The sequence below is a fragment of the Rhizomucor pusillus genome, assembly GCF_041956525.1.
Source record: "Rhizomucor pusillus strain CBS 183.67 unplaced genomic scaffold VTP01scaffold_6, whole genome shotgun sequence".
Lineage (NCBI taxonomy): Eukaryota > Fungi > Mucoromycota > Mucoromycetes > Mucorales > Lichtheimiaceae > Rhizomucor > Rhizomucor pusillus.
This window is the reverse complement of record NW_027192148.1, coordinates 213,959-235,636: the sequence shown is the minus strand read 5'-3', so window position 1 is coordinate 235,636 and position 21,678 is coordinate 213,959. Positions and strand designations below refer to the sequence as shown.

The 21,678-nt window shown below is 44.4% G+C and overlaps 11 protein-coding genes and 1 non-coding gene across 12 annotated transcripts in view; 7 read left to right on the top strand and 5 right to left on the bottom strand.

Annotated features, from left to right (window-relative positions):
* Positions 1–940: 940 nt before the first annotated feature.
* Positions 941–4,122, top strand: VTP01DRAFT_8980 (uncharacterized protein; the record flags this gene model as incomplete). The annotated part of the gene is made up of 13 exons (XM_069388161.1): positions 941–991; positions 1,053–1,141; positions 1,211–1,666; positions 1,732–1,846; positions 1,905–2,038; positions 2,102–2,183; positions 2,247–2,405; positions 2,470–2,749; positions 2,808–2,910; positions 2,978–3,511; positions 3,575–3,683; positions 3,738–3,872; positions 3,937–4,122. 13 exons carry the CDS (start codon positions 941–943, stop codon positions 4,120–4,122), a joined length of 2,433 nt encoding a protein of 810 aa, XP_069240486.1.
* A 216-nt stretch (positions 4,123–4,338) lies between these two features.
* Positions 4,339–5,372, bottom strand: VTP01DRAFT_8979 (uncharacterized protein; the record flags this gene model as incomplete). Its single annotated transcript, XM_069388159.1, has 3 exons — positions 4,339–4,955; positions 5,022–5,044; positions 5,110–5,372. The coding sequence occupies 3 exons, from the start codon at positions 5,370–5,372 to the stop codon at positions 4,339–4,341; spliced, it is 903 nt and encodes a 300-aa protein (XP_069240485.1).
* Positions 5,373–6,006: 634 nt separating this feature from the next.
* Positions 6,007–7,477, bottom strand: VTP01DRAFT_8978 (uncharacterized protein; the record flags this gene model as incomplete). The annotated part of the gene is made up of 6 exons (XM_069388158.1): positions 6,007–6,280; positions 6,343–6,454; positions 6,521–6,679; positions 6,745–7,084; positions 7,149–7,369; positions 7,438–7,477. 6 exons carry the CDS (start codon positions 7,475–7,477, stop codon positions 6,007–6,009), a joined length of 1,146 nt encoding a protein of 381 aa, XP_069240484.1.
* Positions 7,478–7,647: 170 nt separating this feature from the next.
* Positions 7,648–8,306, top strand: VTP01DRAFT_8977 (mitochondrial 54S ribosomal protein bL17m; the record flags this gene model as incomplete). The annotated part of the gene is made up of 2 exons (XM_069388157.1): positions 7,648–7,860; positions 7,932–8,306. 2 exons carry the CDS (start codon positions 7,648–7,650, stop codon positions 8,304–8,306), a joined length of 588 nt encoding a protein of 195 aa, XP_069240483.1.
* Positions 8,307–8,676: 370 nt separating this feature from the next.
* VTP01DRAFT_8976 (uncharacterized protein) lies at positions 8,677–9,165 on the bottom strand (the record flags this gene model as incomplete). Its single annotated transcript, XM_069388156.1, has 2 exons — positions 8,677–8,985; positions 9,058–9,165. The coding sequence occupies 2 exons, from the start codon at positions 9,163–9,165 to the stop codon at positions 8,677–8,679; spliced, it is 417 nt and encodes a 138-aa protein (XP_069240482.1).
* A 244-nt stretch (positions 9,166–9,409) lies between these two features.
* On the top strand, positions 9,410–9,483 carry VTP01DRAFT_t46. Its single transcript has one exon. It is a non-coding gene; the product is annotated as a tRNA-Ile (tRNA).
* A 433-nt stretch (positions 9,484–9,916) lies between these two features.
* Positions 9,917–12,055, top strand: VTP01DRAFT_8975 (uncharacterized protein; the record flags this gene model as incomplete). Its single annotated transcript, XM_069388155.1, has 13 exons — positions 9,917–10,026; positions 10,093–10,197; positions 10,254–10,370; positions 10,439–10,630; positions 10,686–10,797; positions 10,867–10,935; positions 10,994–11,077; positions 11,132–11,318; positions 11,382–11,512; positions 11,582–11,629; positions 11,691–11,769; positions 11,825–11,945; positions 12,001–12,055. The coding sequence occupies 13 exons, from the start codon at positions 9,917–9,919 to the stop codon at positions 12,053–12,055; spliced, it is 1,410 nt and encodes a 469-aa protein (XP_069240481.1).
* A 1,639-nt stretch (positions 12,056–13,694) lies between these two features.
* VTP01DRAFT_8974 (uncharacterized protein) lies at positions 13,695–14,078 on the top strand (the record flags this gene model as incomplete). Its single annotated transcript, XM_069388154.1, has 1 exon — positions 13,695–14,078. One exon carries the CDS (start codon positions 13,695–13,697, stop codon positions 14,076–14,078), a length of 384 nt encoding a protein of 127 aa, XP_069240480.1.
* Positions 14,079–14,350: 272 nt separating this feature from the next.
* Positions 14,351–14,641, bottom strand: VTP01DRAFT_8973 (uncharacterized protein; the record flags this gene model as incomplete). Its single annotated transcript, XM_069388153.1, has 2 exons — positions 14,351–14,483; positions 14,556–14,641. 2 exons carry the CDS (start codon positions 14,639–14,641, stop codon positions 14,351–14,353), a joined length of 219 nt encoding a protein of 72 aa, XP_069240479.1.
* An 815-nt stretch (positions 14,642–15,456) lies between these two features.
* On the top strand, positions 15,457–16,876 carry VTP01DRAFT_8972 (uncharacterized protein; the record flags this gene model as incomplete). The annotated part of the gene is made up of 7 exons (XM_069388152.1): positions 15,457–15,478; positions 15,547–15,717; positions 15,781–15,923; positions 15,982–16,045; positions 16,104–16,610; positions 16,683–16,736; positions 16,794–16,876. The coding sequence occupies 7 exons, from the start codon at positions 15,457–15,459 to the stop codon at positions 16,874–16,876; spliced, it is 1,044 nt and encodes a 347-aa protein (XP_069240478.1).
* Positions 16,877–17,868: 992 nt separating this feature from the next.
* On the bottom strand, positions 17,869–18,301 carry VTP01DRAFT_8971 (uncharacterized protein; the record flags this gene model as incomplete). Its single annotated transcript, XM_069388151.1, has 2 exons — positions 17,869–18,114; positions 18,173–18,301. 2 exons carry the CDS (start codon positions 18,299–18,301, stop codon positions 17,869–17,871), a joined length of 375 nt encoding a protein of 124 aa, XP_069240477.1.
* Positions 18,302–20,356: 2,055 nt separating this feature from the next.
* Positions 20,357–21,678, top strand: part of VTP01DRAFT_8970 (uncharacterized protein) — a gene marked incomplete at both ends in the record, with an annotated part of 2,261 nt that continues 939 nt past the window's right edge. The window contains 2 exons of the mRNA XM_069388150.1: positions 20,357–20,906; positions 20,975–21,670. Of these exons, the coding sequence (XP_069240476.1) occupies positions 20,357–20,906; positions 20,975–21,670 (1,246 nt within the window). The remainder of the gene's footprint in view (positions 20,907–20,974; positions 21,671–21,678) is intronic.

Here is a 21,678-nt window from a genome sequence, read left to right as displayed (position 1 = left end):
CAGCAGTATCTTTAACATTGTCGCGTTGGGCAAAGAATGTCCGACAACTCACATGGGGGAATATCCGAGGTTGTTTCGAAACAGCTCCTTTGTGTAGTTCAGGCTAAAATCAACATCTTGGCTAAAGAGGGATCTTTTGTTGACAGAAGCTAACCTTGCAGACACATTTCCCGAAACGCGTTTTCATGATTATGCTTGCTGTCCTTTTGACCATTGTCGAATTCTTGACAGGCTTGGCTGTTGCCGCATCTCCGCATTCCATTTTCTAATGCTGTAATCTGATCAATGATTTAGTTAATAAAATATCAATCGAAAGTCTAAGTACATGTTATCGCGCACTTTTGCGCTGAAGTACGTTCCATCCGTTTCTTTACTACATCCGTTTCTTTACTATCGACGCGCCTCCAAATCACTTGATCGTATAAACAAAATAGTATTGGCCAAAAGAAAATATTTACAAATCTGTCATTGCACACAGACGCTCTGTTTGTGGTTCAGTCGCCAGCGTGTATTTTAATGATGCTATCGTTCGTAGATATTGATAAGCATAGTGCTTTAGATTTCTATGAAACGCATTCTATCTGTGTCGGAATTGTCCAGCAATGGAAATCATTCTTTACGCTACTTTATTTGTATCATGCAGATCGATCTACACATATCTCTAACTCTTTCAAATTCTCCCATGAATCATACTTTTAGTCATCCATCTATACCAGCACACACAAATCGTAGATCGCAGATTTGGGAGGATGGACATGACGACAAGAAATGTTTAATATATCATGGGTTTATGAGCTATCGTTATTTGCCCCGAAATTGGAGGCACCTTCCGAAAATGAGGAGAGCCGTTCAGGTCGAGAACGGGCAACGGCGTCCTTCACTCCTTCCCCCTCATCCCTCTCATTTATAATTTATTCATTCAGAGAAGGCCCAGACACTCATGACGTTTTCTCGCATGGAGGCGGCGCTTGAGGACGCCTTTGTAGAGTGGGCAAGTTGACGAAAGCAAGCTTACTGAGACCATAGAACTTATCGTTCCTGACTTTTTGCAGATTAACACTTTTGATTGTAAATCGGGTACTGTCGACACTGTAGTTGAGCTAGCCGATGGTGTCCTGTTTTCAGAGATATTGGCAGACATGTAAAGCCCCGTTCTTTGCACAACCGCATACCTTGCTCAGTCGTCCACCTTCTGACCTTACATACTTAGAGATCCCAAATGGTTTAAGCCGACCAGCGCAGCAGCGGATGGCATCTACGATAAAGCGAGCAACGGCAACAGCAAAAGCCCTGGCAACTGGGTTGTTCGACTCAATAACCAAAAAAAGCTTCATCGACTTATCACGCGTTATTTTGAGGAAGTGCTTGGGCAGGATCCAGAGTTATTGCCCTCCATTAATCTGACAGCTATTGCCAAGGATGCCGACCTTCACGAGCTCCTGATCATGTGCCAGCTCATCGTCGCCATAGCTGTTCAATGCGACAACAATCGCGTTTACATTGATATGATTCAAAGCCTGTCACAGAAAAGTCAGCATGCTCTCATGCTCTCTATTGAAGAGGTGATGAACCATTTCAACAATGATGTGGACAGCGTAAACCCACGCAATTCTCAAGTTTCTGGCACATCGGGTACGACTACATCGCGTAGCATACAAATAGATGCGTAAAGTATCATCCTCAGATTCGCGTTCTACCTTATCAAATTTGCAATTAACGCCCCATTCCCAGTGACATGCCCTACCGTTATCAGGTCAAATTCGATCGCATTATTAACGAGAAACGCCAATGTGAGATATCGCATGGACAGCTGCTAGTCGAATATGACGATCTCAAAGAGAGGTTTGTAAGTGGATTTTCCTTGACAAAAATTTGATGCTTTATATTCAACTAGATATATACAGGAGGAACTACTGGCCGAGAAAGAGGATTTGAAGACTCGTCTGAAAGATATGGATGAAGCGATTACTCAAGCAAACAACACTGGAAAGGCAGATTTTGTCATGCGCACGGAGATCGACCACTTGAAGCAAGATCTGTACGTTGTTACGCGTGCATGTTTGCTGTAGATTCCATTTATTGACATTTCTGTCTGCTACAGAGAACGGAGTGAATATAGACGCCAGGAAACAGAAACCTTGTTAGAAGAACAGCTCAGTGCTGTAAATGAATTGAAGCGTAAAGTAAGTTTGCGAGCAGCTACAATGGTTGAGTTACAAGTCATATTTTAACGAACGTGTTGCAAGGTAGAAGAGCTGACTGCGAAGGCCGAGGAGGCAGAAGCTCTGCGAGATGAAATAGAGGAGTATCGGCAAGAAGTTGAACGAATTGGCAAACTCGAGGCGCTCGTGGAGAAATACAAACGCAAGGTTGAGGATACTACGGAAATGAAGCGCCAGATAAAGGTTAAAAAAACCGGATAACGGATCGTCGTGATTTCTGATTCTAAAAGGATCTTCCGCTATGTAGGCACTTGAAGAACAAAATACGAGTCTTTTGGAGCGCAGCCATCAAGTGGAAGACGAGTACCGCAAGGTCTTGGCTTTCAAGACATTGATGGACTCGTACAAGGAGCAAGTACAGCATCTCGAGCAGAGTAACCAGGAAATAATGAGAGAAAAAGAACGGCTTGAAATGGAGCTACACAACATGGCGGAAAAATGCCACTACCTCGAGCAAGATCGCGATCAAAATATGGAGCAGGTGCAGCTGCTAGAAGAGCAGATCAAAGAACTCGAACTAGGAGGTGGTAAGTACTTGACTAGCAATATTTTGCGTGAATCGATCACGGACTAATTTAATGATAGGAACTTCACTGGAAAAAGCTATGAATGGCCGCACAAGCATGGTAGTGGATGAGCCAATTGGAAACGTTGAAGAGAACCTCCAGGAAGCCAATGTGACAGAGCTGTAAGATTCTACGGAAATTTGATATTGTTGATGATACATCGCTGACTGCTAAGACCCGCATTATTAGGAGGCTTAAAATTCAGAAACTAAAACGACAGATAAAGGAGATGGAGCAGGGCAAACAAGATGGCGAGGATGCAGCGCAAGGTTCAGCGCAGATCAAGCAAGAGCTGGAGGAGATCAAGAAACAAAAGGAACAGCTTCAAAACGACTATTCGAACGTACAACAAGAACGTGATAGATTGCGTGAGGAGCTTGCACAAATCCGCAACGGTATACCCGATTCTCTTTTGAATCAGACACAGACTATCATGGCTTTCAAATCACGTATCCTGGATCTCGAGAAGGAATCTGCGTTCCTCAAAGATAGCACCCTGAAGCTCGAAGCGGATATAGTCCAAGGTACTCGCAGCGTTACCAAGGATTCCACTTCGCTGCAAGCGTTTGAAAAGGAGCATAGCAAAATCCAAGATCGTCTGAATCGTCTGGAAGATATTACAAAGATGCAGCTGCATGATATTAATCGTATGCTGGTGGAGGCCAACTATCTCCATGGTATCAGCAGTGATAACACGGGTCCCGACAGACCTAAATTCAGCGAGTAAGCATAACGGGTTTGTTTGGGGTGCTAGAAGATGGGTTTATTTACGAGACACATAAACAGTAAGGATCTGGAAGTCATCAAGGAGCAAAACGCCAGTTTGCAAATCCATGTGCTACATCTCCAAGAAGAGATCAATGAAAGCCAGGGCAAGATACGTAAAGTGCGCGATGTAAGTTCTATTAACTATATGGTTGAAGAAGCCGATGGTAACACGTGCTTGCAGATGATTAAACTTTACAGCCAACTTTTGCAAGAGATGGCTGCCCGGTTCAGCATAGGCAGCAGAAGATCTGAGGAACCGGGTAACTTGCTCACCCGGGCTCCTCGCACCAAGGAAGAAGAACACGATTTGCTAAAGGTAAAAGAAAGAAAAATGATATTCTGAACGATTTTGTATTCTAACGTCGTATTGCCATCCGCAGAAACAAATTCATAACGTGCGCCAAAGATCTAAGCGTGAGCAAGAACTCATTATCAGTACTTGGTACAGTTTAGCACGAGATAACTACCGTGGTGCGTCCAGCCTTTCAATACGCTCAACACCGTCGTCTTGGCTTGGAAGACAGCGCAAGATCTTGGATAGCCAGCTCAGAAAGCGGCTCTGTTAATTTATTATTTAAATTCTTTCGATGATTTAATAAAGCAAAGGATACCAGAAGAGAGATGTCAGGTGGGAATGTTCCCATCAGAAAGCGTAAAAGATAGCATACTGTCACACCGTTCTCTCGCCATATATTATGGAGGTTTGCTAGGCGATCATTACGGCTAATAACAAGCATGCCACGTATTTATATCTGTATGTTCTGCTCAAACCTAGTTTTATTTCACGTATGTGATGGTTCTACTAGCTGTCGCCGTTGTTGCTGCAATATCATTGTTTGAACATATTCAGCCAGTGTATCCCATTCCTTGTACAAAACTAAAGTCGCCAATGTTGACTGGATAATTGCCGACGCAGCTTGAGCAATGGAGAATCTCGGCTCCTGCTGCTGCGGAGCGGCAGTCGTCGTAACTGACGCTGTTGTCGGCATCGTAACCATCATCCGTAAGAAGTAGCAAAGATATTCCACGCAAGCATAAGTAAACTGTTTCATCCAATGTCCTGTCTCTACCGCAAGAGTCCACATTGCATCATCCTCGGCATTTTCTTCCTCTTCTTCATCTTCCTCCCGCAGTCGCTCCTCCTCCTCCTTGTCGCCGCTGCTGCTGCTCGATGATGTATGCAAAATGGGGGTATCCGGCAAGAACCGAATCTGGTGTATTTGTTGACTGAAATGGACAGTGTTACTGGTGCGCTCGTTTCTCAACCGTAAACATTGCCACTCTCGTGACGTTTTCTTCTTGAGTACTGGTTTCAGGTGCTGGTGGCGTTCACACCGTGATTGCTTATCTCGTCTTTTGATGCATTCGTCTGATGATGTTACTAATGGGCCGTATAGCCCTTTTCGAAAAAAATTGTATATCTTATTAGCATGCAGTTCATTCCTCCAAATCCATCTTAGCCTACAGGTAACGTCGGCTTCTTTTTGCCTGCAAACAATATCAGTGCTATTGCCGCCTATCGTACGCGAATTAAGAAAGAGACTTTAAATTACCAGTCGAGCAAAGAGGGCGATACAGCCGCATTGGTCCCACCAAGATTCTTTGCACACACTCGTGCCATTTGTCGCCAAATTGCATACTCAAGCCGAGTATTCTGAAATAGTTCTAGCTGATATACTTTGTGTCGTTTGGTAGGGCCGTGCAAACTTTCCAGGCGAATCTTTCGTGTTTGACGGCGAACTTCTTTGCGAGTAAGAATGAGATCATCGGGCATCCAGTTATAAGAAAGATAGTCGACACATATCCGGGGATCCATAACTATACTGTGTAAAGGAGCAAGGAAAGAAGAGAAAAAAAAGAAAGGTAGAAAGAAAAAAAGAGTGTGGCAATATCGGGTATCCGTGCAGTTTGAAACAAGGCAGCTGTCCCGATGCATCGTTTGTGCAACCATCTCCACACCTTTTTAGAAGTAGGGGGAAAGCCCTTTTGCCGCTTACATTCATTTTCCCATTAGCAAATTGTGCATACAATCTACCTGCAGCTACTGTCACCAGCACCTTTGATTTCGGTAGCCAAACAACAGGAAATTCCCATGCGTGTACTTCTGACATGCTTATTTAACAATCAGTTCATGCCCAATATGCTCTGCCTGTTTTGTAACGAACTTTGTTGTTATCGCCAGATTCTGACGTGTATATCAAATGGACAGCTATCTGGTCTGAGTAGTTGTATCCTCCATATGCATATTTGAGCATATCGGATCAATAAGTCCAGCTATCATTGTTTAGAATTGGCACTGGTGACGACCTTCAAGCGATACTGACAACTCATTCCCACAGAGCATTGATCGTTCAGGTATAGTGTCTACAAATCATCGATTGGACTAAAGTATTACATATTCGTTGTAGTATCATTAGGAGGGAACTTTTGTTGCTGATATGAACATCTATTTACTCTCTTGGTTCAACTGGCCACCATTCCGGTACGAATGGTCGCAGACGCAGGCCACTTTGCTGTGCATGTGGCACCACAAAGCTATTCTTATCATTGACGGCTTTTTGCACATCTTCCAAACGCATGATCGCCAATGCAATGTTGTGAATACCCGAGCCTAGTTTGCCTGCGCCTCGTTTCTTAGAAGCGTCAGTCGATTTGATATCCATACGTGGCTCAAGACTTGAAGGATATGATGTGTCTCGATTCACGCTAATTTTCTCGGGGAAGCTACAAACGAGCGTCTTAACTGACAAATATTTCAAAGAGCATCTGTAATTCAACGATTTTACCTTTCATCCTCGTCAAAGAACTGAACGGGAACGATGCGCTTTCGCACTACGCCCGTGTGATAAGTACGGATAGTTAATTCCTGGCCTACGTAGCATCCTTTCCTAAAATCGACTGCAAAGTACAATTTAGTAAGAATACTGGATTGTTTCTAAAAAAATGAAACGGATGCTTTCTTACCGCCGTTCATGTAGTCAAAGTTGGATTCCAACGGAAGTGATTGCTCTGGCCATATATCGTGCACACCCTCCGGTATTCCATGCAAGATTCGGCGGATTGTATACTCGGTTTCAGGGAGCTCTGCGTAATCACCCAGAGAAGATACGATGCTTTTGATATCTTTTCTTTGACGATTAGCGAAAATGGATATGGAATGTGTTGCAACCGTCATCAATTATCATTACCTTTATCTTGTGGAAGCACAGCTCGATAGCCAAATCCAGGCACTCTGGGATCCATGCAGCCAATATCAGAGATTCGTTTAGTTCCTTTGACCAAGCTTCCAGTTGGCACGTTCTTCTCTTCTCCACCAGGCCCATGCACAAGCGCATCTCCCCAGACACTATAAAGGGAGTATTCTTCCGATGCATCTCTAATTTTCACTTTAGAACGCAGAACGTAGCGCTTCAAGTGCTTCAACAAGGTCGAGGTCGAGGACTTGGGACATTCAATGACAAATTTGGGGTGAGGAAAATTGACACCGACGTTGACGGGATATATAAAAGTATCGTATAGCATGCGCCCCTTCATTGCATACTTATTAGTTTACGCATGCTTCGTATAGGATCCCATAGTAACTCGTGGATACCTGTGGTGTGAGAAAAGCCGTAAAGAACCCGTCGCCGCCAGCGGCAATAAGAGGCATGTGGTTCGTGGTTAGACCTTGGAGAAACTTGGCTGTATCAGGTCCTTCAATTTCGAGCACGCCTCTCTCGGGTATACGAGCATAGTGAGAGCCTCTGTGAAGATCGTCTTTTTCCTCAAAACGCTGAGCGGGTGCAACGCTGGAGAAAGCACGTCGTATGGTGACTTTGTTGTAACGTGAATGCAAGTTAGAGACGATCCCGTTACTTATTTGTTTGCTTTTGAAAGCTTACATGCTCTAAAAGACAAGAAGACTGATCGAGTACGCAACATGGGGAACACTCTCGCGATTTATGCTATTCGGAAACGGAGCGCAAGGGGAAGAAAGTGGACCGGCGTACCCAATTTGGGAAGGAGCGTCACGTCAAAAATTCATTCCGGTCGAGTGGTGGTTCTGTCAAGTGGAAAACAGATATCCTTTTCCTCCCTTAACTACCGCAACCATGCATCACGGTAAACATTTTCGACGACTGAATCGTACCTCTTCGCACCGTCAGGCACTTTTGCGCAACATGGTGTCTTCGCTCATTGAGCACGGACGTATTGAGACGACCCTTGCCAAAGCAAAGGAATTGCAACCCATTGCTGATCGCATGGTGACCCTGGGCAAGCGCGGCGACGTCGAGGCTAAGAAGCAGGCGCTGTCATATTTGACTGTACGTATAATGGAACTTTTGTCGTTCAACATTTTATTGAAAGTTTCTTTTTTTCTCTTTGTAACTTTTAGAATCGCAACGTTACTTTGCCAAAACTTTTCGACGAGCTGGCTACTCGTTTCGCCAATCGACCTGGTGGCTATACCCGAGTTCAGCGTATCGGTTTCCGTGGAAACAAGAATGGCGGTGACAGAGCACCCATGGCAGTAATCGAATACGTCGATGGACCTACGGACTTGAGAAGAGAAATGCTCGTCAAGCAGCTGGCTACCATTTTCAGCAAAGAAGGACGACAGGTTTCCGTCAAGGATTTGACAGCCAACGGCCATGCCAACTTGCCATCAACGCTTGTTCGCAACTTGCGAAAGGTCCAATTCTCCAACAGCGTTGCCGACCTTGACCAGGCTGTTAAGAAGGAGATGTCAGCTCGCTCCGCTTCTGTATAACCTGTGTACATACATTATTCGCTCTCTCTATCTATCTCTCTCGCCACGTTTCTTTGTCCACTCCTGTATCAACCATTACATTTTTGTCATTACAACAGAAAAATATATAGATTACTTTTCAAGTAACCGACCCACGATTGAACTTGATATGGTCTATAGTAGTTTCCAAAGTTATGGTACTTGAGAGGTTAATCATAGAACGTGGACCTCTTGTTGGAGACACAACATATAAGCATACTGACATGTAATAAGTAGATAAAGCTTTTTTTATTCCAAAGGTTCGAAAAGGAGCTCTATTAATTATTCATTTCATGCTTCAGTAGTTTCCCATCGATAGTTATGATTGGGATATAATCGCAGTACGTCGGTATCAAATAAGCAACAGCATTAGAACTTTTCCGAGACTAGCAGATTGTCGTAGGTGTCTACGATGATACTTGTATACAGCAAGCAATAATGTTGTCGTCTGATATGCTGCTGTACAGAATCGAAGATCATCAACTACGAACCCGATGCGAACTGTTGAAAGTTGCACCGTAGTACTGCTGTCTTGAGATACGTCAATGTAGCATCCATTACAAGATGGAATAGTTTGTCCAGTATCACCCTTTGAAATTACAGTTGAAAGACGGTGGTCTCGTAGCAAGCTAAAACGCAGTGCTGCTTTCGGCAAAGCGTTCTAGAATCACGTCGTTAAAAGCAGCAGCACATCTCAACCCAAAAAAATGCAAATCTGCCGTCTGTAGCATACGCATTGCAAGTGATCAATGGACGTGAATTCCAGAAGCTGAAAATGCTGATCGACACCATTGACTTTCAATTCACCAAGTAGGCTCTGCTGGGTTGTGCGGAGCAGCATGTCGGTGATTCGGGATTCAACAATTGGGAACTCGTAATGTAGAAAGTAGTATGTTCACACATAGTTGTTACCGTAAAAGTATCTAGTTACAGTCCACGTATGAAATGACTGCTGAAAACAAACCACTGTAAAAGGAGTGGGGTTTTCTGCATGTTTTCAGGGTCAAAAAGCTGCTTACGTAATTGTCCAATTCCGACATATATTTATTTAAATTTGTCCTACCCCGAAGGCCTTCGGGTTTAAAGCTCGCTTAGCTCAGTTGGTTAGAGCGTGGTGCTAATAACGCCAAGGTCACAGGTTCGATCCCTGTAGTGAGCATACGTGCTCATTAACACGTTCTGCAGGGCTTTCTTTTTGTCCCGCGTCACAACGCTGTGAGTTGGTGCACACAGTTGTCACGATGCCTCTCTTTCTCAATAGCTTTTGCACCTTTTTTTGCGTCTAATAGTAGATAAATGCTCTTTTGCAATACAGGGGATGATTTGAGACCCAATGGCCGTCTATTTTGGCATTAAGCAAGTTCACAGAGCAGTGTAAGCTACATTTTAGCGTGAATGATCTGGATGATCCTGTACGACACGGAGCTATGTACTTTTGCTATTTTGAAGAGTATCGGTTGGCTGCGATGGGGCAAGGCTGCTGGTATCTGCGGTAGTGAGCGAAGAAATTTCGTCGAGATACATGCCGCAAGAGGCACATCCGGCGGTGTCTCCGCGTCAAATCTACTTTGCTCTGGTCCTTTCAGCTTCTAATGTCTGTAAATCATTTTAAAACAAATGTCTACGAGTATCTAGAGACACTGCCAACATTCACGTTCCTGCGATTGTTTCAGAAACCTGCGACGTGCTTAGCGATATTTCGGTAACGCAGCGTTTGCATTGATTTTGATTGACAACTGAGATCCGCGACTGATCGAGAATTGTCAAGATTACTACCGAGCATCGGCCGTCAGATCGTAATGTCGTTTCTGTACGTCGAATCAGATATTCCAATACAAGACGTGAACATTTGGGTGAATAAAGATGGAAACAAGTAACGATCGATCCTCTTGACGTTCTATTCTTACGACTGGTGCTAATTATCGGCAGAAAACTAGCTGAAGCACTCCAGAAACTTTCACGACTGAGGATACTGGAAATCAAGAATAACATGCTGATAATGAACCAAACGTTTCGTCAAGAGTTCCAGAATGCATTGACGGGAGGGTAACGTTGGAATGGATACCAAGAGAAGTAAAAAAGAGGATGTAATCTTACACCGATGTTCTACTCAGTGGCACGCAGCAATCGTTCGGACTACCATGCTCAACACCCGATAAACATCCGGTTGACATTTCATTCCTCGATCAATATGCAACGCAGCAGTGGGAGGCGATTTTACATTACATGGTTGGAACATCACTTACAAAACGACCAAGTCGCGGTGTGCTCAATCTTTTGGAACGAAGTAATTTGATGCAAAGCAGGTATGTACTGCTCATCAGAGTTCAAGAGCGAAACTTGTCTCTAACCGAGGTTCAGTCCAAACGATCCCGAAAACCTGCAGATCACAAACAAGGGCTTTCAATTTCTTTTACAAGATGTAAATACTCAAGTATGGGCATTCTTACTGCAATATTTGGACATGGCAGAGGTAACTGCTTTTCATTGGAACTGTGGAAATCGACATGAGTTTAATATATGCACCGATGTTTCAACACAGGTGCTCCGGATGGATTTGGTTGAAGTTCTAAATTTTCTTTTCCAACTGGGATCATCCGAGCTGGGAGAGGTATATTGCGATGCAATGCGTACACGACAGATTCCAATTTTTGACAGTCAAATCATAGAACTACTCGGTAGAGACGTTAACACAGACGCAGCAGCAGATGCTGGAAGATTTACGCGACTACGGCATCGTATATCAGCGCAAGGTACCTAGTATTCAGCTCAAAAATCTATTTACTATATAGCTTACATCATTTAAGCGAGGGTCAAGGCGATATTATCCTACCCGATTAGCTACAACGCTGACATCCGGGAACGCTGCCATTGCAGGCCTTGGTTCAAAACAACTTGCTCCACCAGATATGAATAAATCGTTGAAGGAGGAAGAAGACAGCAATCAAGGATTTGTTATTTTGGAGACCAACTATAGAGTCTATGCGTATACAGGCATGCATGTCGAAATCGCAGTTTATTAACGGTGACATCTGCTAACGGTGATTTATGCAATAGATTCGCCTTTGCAAATAGCAGTTTTAAACTTATTTGTTCAGTTACAGTCGAGATTTTCCAACATGGTCGCCGGTGTAATTACCAGAGACAGCGTCAGGAACGCGTTACTTAAAGGCATTACTGCAGATCAAGTGAGTAGAGGCACCATATAACTACAGATAGCCATTCGTGTCTAAACCAAGGACCGCCCGGTATAATAGATAATTTCATACCTTCAGACACATGCGCATCCACAAATGAGAAAGAAGGTATGTCAAGTAAACATCGAACCACAACGCTGTAGGCTAAATGTTTCCTTTCTCGTTTTAGCCGCCAGTGCTTCCGGTAACGGTCGTCGATCAAATACGGCTATGGGAGATGGAAAGAAGTCGTCTGAAAACCACTGAAGGTAAATGGTGTCTCCAAGCCCGTGAAAGGGGAAAATACTGATGAGCATTGGCTAGCATACTTGTATCACGAGTTCAATGTGCAGGCAGATTTCGAAGCAGCGGAAAAGTATGCCAGGGACCTGGGTGTGCTGCTGTGGTCCAATGCTCGCAAACGAGCTATGGTTATTACACACGAGTAAGTAAAGAAAGCAACAGCTGTTAATGGACTTTCTGACCACCTAAATTCGTAGGGGTCACGATTCTGTAAAGGGCTTTGTTAAGCGTAGATTGCAACACAATAAATGAAGATACCACATTGTTAATCAATATAACTTACAACATCAAACAAAACAAGACATTTTCTTTGCCCTCTTTAATGCTCTTTTACCAAATATTTTCATTAGTCAAGAGGCAGTCTTAGTCTTTGCTGATAACACTTCACTTAGCACGTATTATATTTCGCTCTTCTTCCTCCTCGGGCCTTGTTCCAAGACCCACAGGTTTGTCTTCATGGAAACAAGCACGAGGCTGGATGTTACTGAGCGGTTGATGTGAAGCCAGAGCAAATTTACTTGGCTGTTGACAAAATAATCTAGCTCCTTATGGCCGCAGCTCTCTAAGTTATGCACTGTTGCCGAGGAAGAGTCATCGGCTGAACCTTCCCACGGGTGTGAATTCGAGTCTATTTAAAGCTACGGTTTGCATAACAGTGCTAATCATGCTTTTGTTGTCTAAAAACACGCATGAAGCAGTATGCGGTCATAGGTTGCTACGGCCATGTTGCTTTAATGTTTCTCGCGTATTCAATCGTCTTATAGTTATGTTGGCTTAGATATTTGCTTCTAACAACATTCTCAATAGTCAGCTGCAGCTCTGCAGCATCTTACATAACAAATTGGGTTGCAAAGGTGACTTGCAGGCGGAATAGAGTGGACGTTGAGGAGCACGTTGTCACCGACGTCGCGTGACATTACACAGAACAACCAATGCGTACGTATGAATACATGTATTCTTCTTCCGTGATGTCGTGTGTTGGGGATCCAGCAAGACACGATTGGATCCCTGTTTCCAGAGAATAATTGCCTGATTCGGTGTCCAAGGACTTGGGTCACCTCGGAACTCCTTGCAAAGAGCAGCTACACCGCCGTGGAACAATAATGCGTATCATGCTACCACGATTTCGCGCTCACAGGAGGGAGGCATGCGTGTTGAATGGTTCCAGGCGGAATGCATTGGAACAATCAATAACTCTAAAGTAGCAGAAATTTACTACTGGTCCACGACGGTCAGAGTTCGTCCTTAAGGGGTTGGGCTCTAATCTGGAGAGCATCTTTGGGCCATCTATGAATTTAGATGCCGAGATATGAAAAAAAAAGAAAAAGAGATAACTATGATAAAAGAAACTTGGCGAGTAACAGCCGCCGTAGGTAAGTATCAATGATCAGATACCCAGCATCGAATGACGAAAAGTGCCTGCTCCAAAGGTGTTCAACCGTGCGCCGCTTTAAAGTCACCGTTCAAATTGCCGGTCGGAGCATTTCGGAAACGTTGACATATGAATTCACAACCATCATGCCGTCCAAAACGTTGCCTGATCAATCCAAAAATGGGTAGCCAGTCTGTTATCAAGAAAATGGTTGCCAACTGCAGATATTTCCTACAGTTTCGTAATCATTCGCAAATGTTCTAAACCAAGCAACTACGGACTAAAACTCGAGTGATTTTGCAACGTATCAGACTGCAGAAATTCATATGAAAAACCAGTGTCCGCTCCTTGAAAAGGTTCATTTAGTTCGAAACAATCGAAAAAAAAATAAAACCATGATCTATTGCCGCGTCGGAACTGCAAAATGGTGGGATTGACAAGAGTTTAAAAGCTTGCCAGATGAGATATCTTGCTTCTTCTTCATCCCAAACTTTCCCGCTGCATACTCACACATAAATCATGTCCACCCCACTGGTATTACCACGTTTCCCTGGATCTACTCTTGAACCAACAACAGAGCCAATCGTATTATACCCGGAGCACATCCACCAAAAGAGCCCAATTGTCTTGGAGCAGCAGCAACCAGTGATGCCAACGCGACGGACACCTTCGTTGCAGCGCAAAGGAAAGCCGACATTCATCCATATTCCAACGATTTGCAAGGACTTCGTCCAAAAGGAACCAGAAGATGATGACTACTCGCCGTGGTCGTACGACGAAGAAGGCGATTCCGGCCTTTACTGGGACGACGCAAGCCAAACTATCTACAATTCAACCAGCAAACCTTCACCTGCCTCGTACTCTCCTCCATCCTCTGTCTCTTCTGAATCATCCTCGCATTAATGCATTCCCACACGTGGTTGCTGAGCGAACCAAACGAAGCCTCTTATCTGCATTTTGTTTTGTGTCTGTACATAGTTATCTCTTTTTTCCCCGCATCTTTATTAAAATCTCCCACGATCCACGTGCGGTCCACCATTTAGGACTGGAAAGAACTTTGCTGCGCGTGTGTGTATTGTAATGGTTGTACATAGAGAGCTTAAAGAGTGCGAGAGAGAGATTGGATTGGACGGAGGTGGGCTCCTTCTATATAGCGAGAGATGGTATATACCCGTTTAATCCTTGCGTTCGAAATACTGCGAGTTGTTCATGTAGACGACAGTGTTATCTAGCATCCATTCGCCAACGTTCAAGTATTGCTGTAAATATTTGCGTACGTCCTCGTTCTCTATCTGTGACAAGGCAGGTCTTAAACACAACAATCAGGTCAGAAATCAAGGTACAGTCAGGACAGCTGCTCTCATCTGGTTGTCGACTCACTGTAAGCCTGTGTTTCGCTTTATGCCTGCGAGCACCGTCGAAATCAGAACTGCATCGGCTGTGAAATGGAAAAGCTTGCCCCACATGTGTAAAGAGTAAAAAGTAAGAAGGTTCTTGTCGCTCGCGCCTGCTGCCTTTTTCCTTTTAAAGACGTCTCTTTCCCATTCGGAACTGGGACAGCGAGGATTTTGACTCACCCGTTGCCCAGACGATGAGTTGTATACAATTCTTGCCCGACTACTACACATCTTGGTTCCAAGAGATACTTGGAGCTTGTGTGTAAAAATAAAATATGGTCGCCAAGATAGGATAACGGATGGGATCTAAGACTAGCTACTTGAGGAAACTAGCATCAATCTCGTTCTTGGATGCATACTGCAAAAACCTGGACGATCAGATCATGTGATTACTTGATCTAAAGAGAATGGGACTCTTGGCAATCCCGAGAATTCATTGTTCTATGCTTCAATGTCTACTTCAACTTTTCACTAATGACTCCTGTGCCTGATTCATTTGTTGACAACAAAACATCGACTTTATCATCATGTCGCTAAATCATCTCCCAGAGCGATGTTTGTTTATTACAGTGTCTAGGAAAAAATTATAGCTGAAAGTAATCCCTTTCAGTAAAGCGTATACACTCTTTCCCAAAAGTAATGTCGCATTTTATGAAATATTATAATACATTTATACACCAAAACGACAAATTGCAGCGGCATTATTTTTTGGAAAAGGTGTATACAAGGCAGATTTGTCATTTTCTTCTTCAAAGTACGTTTGCAGTAATATTAAAATATTCTGCCTGAAAAGACTTTCGCATTCAAGGACAGCAAACGCGACCTTTTTCTTCCGAATCATCCAGGCATTCGACGCCGACTTTTCTTTTTCTTCTCACGCAAGCATGACTCAGATTGTTGTGTTTGGTATGCTCCAGGTGCATCGATGTTACGTTCGCTTGGTGGCATGTATATTCATCACATAATGCTGCCAGGTGCTGGAGTTATCGGATTGACAACAGCCATCCTGCTGAAGCGCCACGGGTACCAGGATATCACAATTGTCGGTAAACATCACCCTGGAGACAAACCGACGCACGAATACACGTCTCCTTGGGCTGGAGCATCTATCGTCAGCTTTGCCGCGGAAAACAAACTTTTGCAAGGTAGGTCTGCTAGTCATAAAGTTAAAGAGTTGTTCAGTATACTAGATTCAAACCATATTCTAGAGGTAGACCAGATCTCGTTCCAAGAATTTAAACGGCAGGCCGAGAGTGTTCCGGAATCTGGAGTTATGTACTGCCCTGGCATCCATCTGAGCGAAGTGGACGATCCAGCCCACGAAGCATGGTCTAAAAAATTGTATCAAGATGTATGTACCTGACGAAATTATTCGGATTGCATACATGTTCACATCTTTCCCACTTTAGACGGTCGTCTTGTCTACTTCAGAGTTACCTAAAGGTGTAAAGTTCGGCTACAAATTCCTCTCATGTAAGTAATTGATTTATTTATCTAGCCGTGAACTATGTACGCTGACTGTTTCTACTAGTCACACTTTCAGCACCCAAATATCTGGAATGGCTGACCAAAGTTGCACGCGACGAGCTTGGTATCAAGCTTGAGAGAGGTAATTTTGCGAGCATCCAGCAGGTTGCGGAAAAGTACCCAGATGCTCGCGCGATTATCAACTGCACAGGTCTGGGATCCAGATACTTGCAGGATGTAAAAGACCAGACTGTATATCCTGTGCGAGGTCAAACAGTTTTGGTGCACGCACCGCACATAAAGACACAAATGTACAGAGAAGGACCCACTGTCTACACATATATTATCCCACGCCCAGATGGTAACGTTATCTGCGGCGGAACACTGGATAGCAAGAATACAAATACCGAGCCGGATCACAATGTTACCAAGGATATCCTTAAGCGCGTGTACGACCTGTACCCGGAATTAACACATCACAAGGGACCAGAAGCATTCAACATTGTATCCGAAAATGTCGGTTTCCGACCCGTGAGAACGGTTGGACCACGCATAGAACTTGAGAAGAAAGGTAATAATAACATTTCAGTTTTGCTCGTTTCAAACAAAAGCTCACACTTAGAATTGCAACAACAACTTTTAGAATACAACGGCCGTTCTGTCAATATTATCCATAACTATGGACATGGTCCTCACGGTATGACCTTTTGCAGGAGTATCTTATGTTGTTTCCCCACTCACTGATTTTACGCAGGTTATCAATCCTCGTGGGGATCTGCAGCCAAAGTTCTTGAACTTCTTGAAGATAGGGCAGACGCTTTGAAGGCTAAGCTGTAATCCGGCGCTTACACAACCTTCCCCCCCTGTACTCTCTCTCAACCCACAAATATAAATGGTAACTCGAATAGTAACTTTTCTTGCGTCAGTTCAAGGACAGGCCGTGTACATGCGCGAGAGATTTGCGAGTATGAAAAAAACAGAAAAGGTGTTTACAAGTGGTCTTTGGTCTTTTCATCAACAGAATAAACCACAAAGACGGCTCTTGTTCTGCCAGAAGCTGGGTAGAAGTCGATCAAGATTGCCGGCAACGATCACGTTGGGTCTGTGTGTTACAAACGATGCTGGTTATTGATCAGCTGCTGGATGAATAGCTTCGTGCTGCGGCCCAACAAGATATCAGTTTTGTATTATCATCAGGATGTCTCGTTGTACATGATATACATTCCTTGTTCCCGGAAAGTAAGTAAAGTTGATCCCCTCTATGTCAAAAATGTCAAAATTTGCATTTGCATACATGTAGCTCGCGCTTTCAAATGAGAATAGGAAGTGGGGGCGCGCATCTGAATGTTTCAGAATGCGACTGTTGCACACGCGCTCTCTCGTACGGATAAAAGATCATCACCTGTTCTTTTTTATATATTACCTCGAGTATATGAGCTTTGAGTTGCACGCAAGAAATCAATGCATGTAAGTACGACTCTTGAACAATTTTGGCAGGTAGGACTTGTCACTGGACGCGCGCTAGTGAAAAAAAAAAGTAAGGAGCGATGACTGGCTGCTGAAGAGAAGGGCGTCGCTCATGTTATTATAAGACAATAGAGCCTTCTTCTTTTTCTTTTTAATGCATTGATGGATGTTCACAGCCAAGAGATAAAATGAGTCTACAGGAAGGGGTAGGCAAACACTGAAAAATGGGCGCGCGCGCAAAAGTTAGAGTTTCAAGGAGACACAAAATTTTGGGGAGCAGACGAAAAGGGCAAAAAGGAAAAAGAGTATGCGTATCGATGCCAGCAGCAGGACGGTGGAAGAGACCAGTCCATTGAGGGGTATTAGCGAACAGACAAAAAGTGATGGGCAGGACGTTGACTTGGGTTCAGCAAGGGCATAGCAGGAATCCTTCGCGACGCTGCCGAAGAAGCAGCAGACGGAGAAGATGCAGATGGTATTGACACCGGGGTCATGTTAGATGGATCGATGATGGGTATAATGCGTTTTCCGGATGACGGCGGCGGGGAGGTCGACGGTGAGGTTTGCGGAGACGTCCGTTGCTGGATGCGTTGTCGATGCTCGTTCACCTGTTATGTTCGCTGTCGTTTGAGTATCCATCTTCCTTCTCTGCATATTTTTTGTTACCTCTTCAGAGGAAGCAATCGGGCAAAAGTCTGGATCATCGTAGAAATTCTTTGCTAGCTCATTTTTGGTCTTGAAGAGTTCCAGTCGATTGCTATTGCTCGCGCCGAGAAGGTTGGTTTGCTCAAACATGGCTGGAAGAGGGAAAAGAAAGGGAGGAGGAGGAAAGAGGAAGAAAGCTTAAACGCTCGAAAAGGTGCACAACAGCTAGTTTCTAGCATCCATTGGACAGAGAGTCATGTTACACAGACACAAGAGAGTTTGTGCGCACAAGAAGCAAGCCTGCGGGATCGGGAGATGGATGACGTTGTTCAAACTCGGTGCACACCCCCCTGGATGCCTCTTTTGACAAGCACAGATCTCCCTAATGATATCTCTTTGCAGGAATTCCATTATTGAAAACGAAACGACCGTATCCTTTTTAGAAATTGCCTTTTGCTGTGCCACCTCCGCTGCTGCTTTGCTGCACCCACGCTCTCTTCTTCTTTTTTCGTATCAACCAAGATAACGATATATCCAGTCTATGTTAAATTGAGTGCGAATAATGCAAACTTTCAGAATATCTTCAGCAAGTAAGGGATCGCTAACGTACGAGGAGCTGTTGATAAATTTGCGACCAAGCGAGCAACCTCGGAGGGCGGGAAAATACCAAGTGCTGCTGCCGCAGTTGGAGTGCGCGGGAAGTTTTCTGAGCCATGTATTCTCGAGCTAGTAAGCCAAGAAGGCTATTCAGGAACGGGAGACGGACGCACGGCCATATCGCGATGCCTGGGATATCCGCGGTAACCGGTTTAAGATGTACTTTTACGGCTCGGATCTGCTTGTCGTCCACCAACTGATAAGCCGCTGGCGACTAAAGAATGGCGCACAGTGGGCAAAGTTGCCGATATAAAGGTGGAGATGTGTGTGGGATCAAAAGGATTGTTGAGAACTGCCTCCACAGCGACGACTGGCCGGCGCCGCAATCCTTTCGTTTCGACGGCGTTGGCGAATAATTCAAAATATACATTTCGAGAGACAACGTTTCCGTGATGACTGATAAAAAATATTATGCTCGAATTGGTTGTAAGCTAGTTCAACGATTCTCTCAAGAGTGTGGTGGCACTGTTTCCAAGAGAAAATTAGATCCAGCGTCTGTTGAAAATCGCATGAATTTCGAATGCTTGGTGGAAGCTATAGGTCTCGGACGCGCTGGACGAGGTATACTCCATCCACCTCTCGAACACCGCTCATGAGCATCGTTCGCACGCAACTGCTCTGGCAAGGAACCGTCTACCGATCAAAGACAATCTGCTCGAAAGCTGAAAAGGGCCCACGACAACAAAGGAGTCACGAGTCTAATACGTAGAATGAAAAATGGCTTCCGCGCAAGCGGCATGAACAACAATCTTTTTTTATAGTTTGTGCTGCATCGTCGGGCTACTCGCCTAACAATGAATACCGGATGTCGATACCTCCTGCTTGTTGTCGATGGTCCGATATAATAGTAATCGAACAGTTATAGCTTATCTATATTTGGCAACTATTGTGCACGATCAGGTTCGAGAAGGATAGCTGTCAAACATGTATTTTGAGGACTTTACATCGTGGATGGCTTTGCACCAATTTCAGTCATCAACGAGAGGGAGAAAGAACGAGGTACAAGAGGCACCATGACATGAGAATCAACTTGATAAAACTGTTTCTATGCACAACGGTATATGCAGCCGAATATATCCTCCTGTTCATGTGCACACCATGCAATAATAGGCAGCGAAACTGTAGAAAACAGCGGTCCGATGCAAACAGCTTCTGACGAGCAGATGCTTCCTTTTGATATGCATAAAACCAAAAACATGCATACGACTATAGCTTGTGACAAGTAACACTGAGCATGCTGAGGTCAACAGTTATCATATAATGTGGTTAAAGACGTCAGCGTGCGTAAGTAGTCAGAAACGAGATGTCTAGGTGCGATTATAACCATGATAATCGCTTTGAAACGTAGGAAAAGGTGGCGTAAGGACTTAATCATACATTATTTGTTTGGGTTGACTATACGTGCATCTACACGCGTATCAATCCTTCAGGTCTGTCATCGAAAGTAGAAAGTTGACAGTCAGAAAGCGCCAACATGTGCATAAAAAAGCGTTGTGGGAGCCCGAAGCCGTTCCTTTTTTCCTTTCCTCCGAAAAAGACTTTTTTGCTATGACCGCTGGACAGCAGAGCAAACATCCTTTGGACCCTTTGACCACCGAAGAAATCAGGGCTGTTTCGACAATCATCCGCAAGGAACGCCCAAACGAAATATTTGTTTTCAGTTCTATTTCTCTCAAGGAACCGCCGAAGGACCGGATGATGGCGTTTCTTGGGTGGGACACGTCGAGGCCCAAACCCGAGTCTATTGAGCGCGAAGCCCTCGCTATCGTCATGGATCGTCCTTCTGGGCTCGTGCACGAGATGACTGTGTCGCTTACACAAGCCAAGATAGCTGACTGGAAACGTATGGAAGGCATGCAGCCTACAATTCATGTCATGGAGATGCTCGAAGCTGAGTCTGTCATGATCAAGGACGAGCGCGTTATTGAGGAGTGCCGTAATCTCGGAATAACGGACATGAAGAAGGTCTTCATCGACGCCTGGGGTGTGGGATATCACGAGATCAAGGATAAACGCCTTATGCAGGGCCTCGTGTATTACCGAAACTCACCCGACGATAACCAATATGCGCATCCACTCGACATTTTCCCTCTGTACAGTACGTAACCATTTCCCTTGTTCACAAAGGAGAGTCAAATTAATTTCATTACGTGTTTCCACTACTAGGTGTGAACGAGATGAAGGTACTGGATGTCATCGTTGCAAAACGCAGAAACAATAAATTTGAAAGGCCTACAATCCCAATGGAGGATCACCAATATTTGCCAGAGCAACTTGGAGAAGATAAGTTGCGCAAGGATATCAAACCAATCGAGATCACGCAGCCTGAAGGTGTCAGCTTCCAAATCAACGGGCACGAACTGAGCTGGCAAAAATGGAACTTGCACATTTCATTCAACTATCGCGAAGGCATAGTCCTATCGAATATTAGCTACAAGGATATGGATGGTATCGTACGACCTCTGTTCTACCGCGTCTCTCTCGCGGAAATGGTTGTCCCGTATGCCAATCCATATAAACCATACAACCACAAGATGGCATTTGATGTTGGCGAGTATGGCCTTGGCAACCTGACAAATCCTCTCGAACTTGGATGCGACTGTGTCGGAAGCATTTATTACATGGATGGTGTTCTAAGCGATCTCAAGGGCGAACCGTGGGTGATTCCAAACGCTATCTGTATCCACGAAGAAGACAATGGTCTTTTGTTCAAGCACGCCGATTTCCGCACTAACAAGGCCCACTCGGTCCGTTCGCGCCGTCTGGTTATTTCACATACTGTCACACCTGCCAATTACGATTACGGTATGTACTATTATTTTTACCAAGATGGCACGTTCCAGTATGAAGTCAAGGCTACCGGTGAGCTC